General features: G+C 46.0%; 1 protein-coding gene across 1 annotated transcript; it reads right to left on the minus strand.

Annotated features, from left to right (window-relative positions):
• Positions 1-1038: 1038 nt before the first annotated feature.
• Positions 1039-5823, minus strand: ADI1 (acireductone dioxygenase 1). The gene is made up of 3 exons (XM_009871266.1): positions 5689-5823; positions 3151-3330; positions 1039-1426 (listed from the first exon to the last, which is right to left on the minus strand). Exons 1-3 carry the CDS (start codon positions 5737-5739, stop codon positions 1304-1306), a joined length of 354 nt encoding a protein of 117 aa, XP_009869568.1. The 5' UTR covers positions 5740-5823; the 3' UTR covers positions 1039-1303.
• Between the last annotated feature and the right edge of the window lie 57 nt (positions 5824-5880).

A 5880-nucleotide genomic window follows, 5' to 3' on the forward strand; every position in this document is an offset into this window, starting at 1 on the left:
CTGATTTTATTAATAAACTCACAAGAGCAAGTTGATACAAGGTACTGAGAAAAAACCACAGCTTTATGTATCAGAGCAGAACTCGGGAAGCTGCATACTAAAATGTCGATTATGCAAATTTATGTTATGAACATTTTTAGACAAGAATGAAATAGAGTTTATTTTCTTTAATCAAAACCAGAATCCTATGTAGTTTATTAGCCTGGATTTAGAGCACAATGAATATTAATGTAGCCCACCTCTCCCAATTCTACTTGCCAGAAATACCAAGGAAAAAAAAGGTTAGAAAATAGATTCCTGCAACTGTAAATGCAACTAGCTAATGTCAGTGTAAGGCTGCTGGCATCTTTGAAAGGTCACAGAGGCCCCCAAAAAAAGCTTTTGGACCGGAAAAAGGCAACTTCAAAAAGGTGAGAAAGATCTGGGGAACTGGAGGCTGGCCAGCCTCACTTCAGCACCCAGGAAAACTATGGAACAAGCCGTTATAGAGCTGTTCCGGGCACATGAAATACCAGGTGATGGGGAGCAACCAGTCAACACCAATTTACCACGGGCGCATCCTGCCTGACCATCCTGACTGCCACCCAAGGGGCAGTGACTGTCTTTGTGGCAGAGGGGAAACAGCACCTCAACCATGGCAAGGCTGTCAACAGCATGTCCCACTCAGACAGACTGAGGACATGAACTAGGAGGTGGGTGAAGTTCTTCTGGGTCACCAGGCTCAGAAACAGTCAGTGGTTCAAGTCTAACGGTCAGGTGGTTACAAGTGACACTCCTCAGCAGTCAAAACTAGGGCAAAATGTGTTCAACACCTTTCTTAACAGAAGAGAGCTCAGCTAAGGACACTGGTTTGTCAAGCCTGGAGAAGAAAAGGCTGAGAGGAGACCTAAGTAGTTTCCCACAAGAAAAGGGACTGTGGACAAGACTCTTCTCAGGCATTCAAGGAAAGGACAAGAGAGGACAACTGCAAGCTACGACCAGGGAGTTGGCCATGAGGAACAAAAGCTTGCCCCTGATAGCAGCCAAGTGCTCCAACAGGCACCCAGACAGGCTGTGGAACTTCCATCACTGGAGGTTTCCAAAGCTCAAAGTCTTGAGTAACTTGGTCTAGCTTTAAATCTGGCCTAGTAATTCACAGGGGGTTGGACTAGATGACCTCCAAATGACCTTTCAACCTAAATTTTTCCATGATTCTGTGATTCCAGTTGTATATGTAAATAGAAGTCTAATCAGTGAAAAGCCACCAGTCACATTTATTCTGACAGTGCTTCAGGCTGTTCCACCTGTCAGGTCTCAGACTCCATTACTGTGCTTCTTCAGCCAAAAACTTCAAATACTGCTTCCGAACAGGAAAATCATCAGCCGGCCTGTTGTATGGTGTCCAGACAGGCTCTCCAACGAATAACCTCATTGCCTTCACGTAATTCTGTCAAAGAACAAGAAGTGATAAGTCATTTAAGAGCTCCTTTCCATGGGATCTTCAATCTGAAGGCTTCACTGAAGTTAATGCTTCACTTGCACTTCTGCAAAATTTTTGAAATCATTTCAAGATGGACTGAAAGCTTCACGTATGCCAGGAAATTATACCACTACGCTGCTGTTCCTGCTCCCAGCTACTGCAGGGGGGAAATTCGCACCTCTGCAGTGATACACTGTGTCACTACCAGTGCCTCTGGGTGAGGCAGAGACAGCACTTCTCCCCATTTCAAAGAAACCAAAAAATCCTGTCTTCTGCAATATTTTTTTCACTGGATCCACAACAGTGAGCAAAGCAGCACCTAAATCCTACTTGTTTAGTTAAATAACAGCAATCAGAATGCCCAAGACGGCTACACAATGCTTTTGAGGAGTACCAGAAGTTTCAAAGTGAGGGCCATAAAAGCTAAATGGGAAGTTCAGAGACTAACCAAAAAGTAATGCTACGGGAAGCGTGAAGTCTCCAGATTCCAACAGGAAAAGCAACAGGCCCTGCCAACAGCTAACCAAAAGTATGTCAGGTGCAAGCTACTGCAGAAGTGAGATTTTACATCCTGCAGAAGTGCTCCAACCACCGTTATGGGACACTCTCCTCTCCTTTTCTCTTCTGTCCACGACACTATAGATGTAGACCCTACTCATTCCGTAAATACTGCTGGGTTCTTACCTTCTGCCTAGGGGCTCAGCAGTGTCAAGCATAAAGTTAGTTACCTAGAGAACTTAGCGGCAAAATGCAAGGGTCTAGAAGCACCTAGAGAGTTTACTTTGAAGATGAACTAAAGTTCCTGAAGCAGACAAATGTTTAAGACTTCTTGTGGATTCGACCCGTAACCCCTGTCATCATGTATGTGTAAAGAAAACAGCTTAAAATAGCCACTGTAGCTGATTCACTGTGGATCTGAAAATACAGATATGAAAAGCCAACTTTTCCACCAAAGCAGCACCTCCCTTTTTTTCACATGTATAACAACTGCAATCTGGGCAGCTGATTCAAAATGAGACCATTCTCAAGACTTCTGCCAGAGATGGGATTTTGCCACGCAGGAGAGTGACAGCACACATTTCCCCATTTTCCAGGGTTAATGCTTAGGTTACAAACACAGCCATAAAGGCCCACAAGGACAGACACACAGATCAGGACTACGTGTGCCAATCTCCCAGCCCCAGTGCCAAAACTACCCTCCAAAAGCAGGTCACCTCCTGTGAAGCCAGTCTATCACACGCTGGCTGCAAGTAGTGGCTCCAGACTCTTAAATCTGTCTTTCCCTGAAGGCGAATTTAGCACTCGTGAAAAATGCCACTGCTGGACACAGATATGCTCTGCCTGTCCCTGCAAAGACACACGAGGCACCACCTCCACCTCAACCGACAGCAAGGGCCAACTGTGGGAAGGAGAGCTGCAGGGCTTGGCTCTCATGCCACTGTCACATAAAATATGCTACGGATATCACATGGCAATGACTTGCAGTTACAGCTGATGAGAGGAAGCTGGATTTGTGACCTGGAGATGAAAGGTTCAGATGCTGTGAATTATTTAGTATTTTTCATATTCCTACTTCATATTTAATATGTTTTGCTAACGAACTGTGAGTCTCGGGGCATGCAGTTACTAATGTGATATATATACTCACGTGGATTTGTCATCAAAATTTACGGTAATCTGTAACAACGTACATTCTCATCCAGTGTAAATCGGTGATATATGCCCGCAGGGAGGGTTATCATGTCTCCTTTTTCCATGGAAATCCGGATCCATTTGTCATCCTTGTCTCGAACATCAAAATAGCCAGATCCATCTAAGATGTAGCGAATTTCATCATCTAGGTGTAAGTGTTCTTCATAAAACGTTTTTATCTAGGAATAGCAAATGCCTCTTAAAACTACTGAAAACAAAAAAACTGCAAAGAAATCTGGTAGAAACATGTGGCAAAGCAACAAAAGGCTTTCGGAAGGTAACTGCGCAGTGATTTAACTAATAGACAAGACCAACATGGTTAAAATGGCCAAACCAGCGAGGCAGATCCTGTCTCAGGGCACTTTTAAGCAGGCTGTACATTTCCTTTGGAAGACAGAAATTTCTCTGACAAGAAAAAGCAGCTATAGCTGCACATAACCAGTCTCTGAAGAGCAGTTATGCTTACACTTGGCGGAAAGAGAGGCAGGTAAAGCTTCCCACTGCAGGATTTGGTCCTTGCAGTTGTTCAGTTTGATCAATTTGTGCCTTTTTTTTTTCCCTGACATGCAAAAATAAAACAGAGCTACAGGTTACCCATCCTCTTATACACAGGTGTCAGGCTGAATTAGCCCCATACACTAGTACAAATGCACGTGAAAATGCAGTATATTGCCAAACAAGGCGCATCTACAGCAATCTGATAGAAACAGCGCATCACGCCTGCCCCCACACAGCGAGCCCCAGCTCCAGGCTCTCTCTTCTTGGGCAAGAGCAACAAGTTTCTTCTTCTGGAATGGTGAATTCTTTGTACATTTGACAAGACAGAAGAAAATATGCTCTAAAGGTTGAATTAACGGAGGCCTGAGCAGGTTAGTGCGCAGAGAGCAACGCGATGCCACGTACCATCACCTCAGCACTGTTCAGCCAGACCAGTGCAGGTGTCCCTGAGCCAGCACCGATCCAGCACAGCAAGATGTGGAGAAGTCCATATGCTCTGTCAATAACAGCCTGTCTTTGTGTCAGGTAAGGCCCACCTGGGCATCTGAGTTACTACCTAATTCATCTTCTCATCAATTTAAAATCAGTATAACACAATGAGCTTAGCAAAAAAACGGTGCACTGGGTCCGTGTGGCACGGTTTTGGTAGCAGGAGGGCCTAGAGGCGGGGCTTCTGGAGGACAAAGACCCCACGGTAAAGCAGGTGGATGCCCAAAGGAGGCTGTGACCCTGTGGGAAGTCCACGCTGGAGCCGGCTCCTGATAGGACCTGTGGCCCAGTGGAGAGAGGAGACCACACTGGAGCAGGTTTGCTGGCAGGACTTGTGACCCCGTGGTGCACCCGCACTGGAGCAGTCTGTTCCTGAAGGACTGAACTCCATGAAAAGGACCAAAGCTGGAGCAGTTCATGAAGAACTGTAGTCCATGGGAAGGACACACATTGGAGAAGTCTGTGGCAGACTGTTTCCCATGGGAGGGACCCCACACTGGAGCAGGAGAAGTGTGTGAGGAGTCCCTCCCCTGAGGAGGAAGAAGCGGCAGAGATGACAAGTGATGGACTGACTGCAACTTCCATTCCCTGTTCCCCTGTGCTGCTGTGGAGGGAGGAGGTAGAGAGATCAGGAGGGAAGTTAAGCCAGGGAAGAAGAGAGGGGTGGGGTAAGATATTTTAAGATTCAGTTTTCTCATTATACTACTCTGATTTCACTTGTAACAAACTCAATTAATTTCTCCCCAAGTCGAGTCTGTCTGCCCATGATGGTAACTGATGAGTGGTCTACTTGCTCTTATTTCAACCCATGAGCCTTTTGTTGTATTTTCTGTCCCCTGCCCAGCTGAGGAGGGACATGATAGAGACTCTGGTGGGCACCTGGTGTCCAGCCAGGGTCAACCCACCACAACTGGTAAATGGAAATTTACAGAAGATATGGAAATGCCGCCAGCTTGTTGTCCTCAGATAAGAGCAGCACGCCAGTAGCTGGAGGCCAGGAAGAGAAAGTGCCTTCTAGGAGGCCCATCTGAAAGTCTGGCACCACTCGCATTCAGCTGTTACGAAACAGCCAAGGTACCAGCTGCCCAAAGTAAAAAAAATAAAATTCTAAAAAAAGTCATCTTCTTGTAAGGAGAACATATCCCTCTGACTCGATGAGGTTAATATTCACTTTGAAAAGACATGTTTTGCAAACAGCCTTTAGGATGTTTCAGCCTTCAGAGCCCATGCCCAGCTGACAAGTGCCTGCCTCTCCCCCAGGGAGGCTCTCTGAGGACAGGCCAGCAGGGGCAAGGCTCTGCTGCCAGGAAAATCAGTTTCGAAATGACACAGTGACGAAAACTATTCTTAAAACCTTCAAAGGCAATCTATGGAAGCAAAAGGCTTCTGCTATTTTTAAAATAATACCAGAACTGCTTTTTTAAAGCTAAGGACTTCTGTACAGGAGGAGTTTTACACCTGGGAATTCCATCTCTGCTCCCTTGCACAGGTGAGAAGCTGGCTGCACACTCTAGGGGCAAAATCCTCAGGGAGAGCACGGCCTCACGTACCTTTTCCTCATAATTTGGGAGCTTGTCTTTATGTATGGTTATTATATCCATCCACGAGTAATTTTCTGCTCTCCGAATCTCCTTCAGGCAGGGATCAGTCTCGTAGTTATCAGCATCCAACTGCAAAACAGGCAGAGGGGGGAGAAACAAAACGTTCAGGCGCAACTGCTCACGAGGCGTTCCAGCACCCCC

Source organism: Apaloderma vittatum, unplaced genomic scaffold (assembly GCF_000703405.1).
Source record: "Apaloderma vittatum isolate BGI_N311 unplaced genomic scaffold, ASM70340v1 scaffold7206, whole genome shotgun sequence".
Classification (NCBI taxonomy): domain Eukaryota; kingdom Metazoa; phylum Chordata; class Aves; order Trogoniformes; family Trogonidae; genus Apaloderma; species Apaloderma vittatum.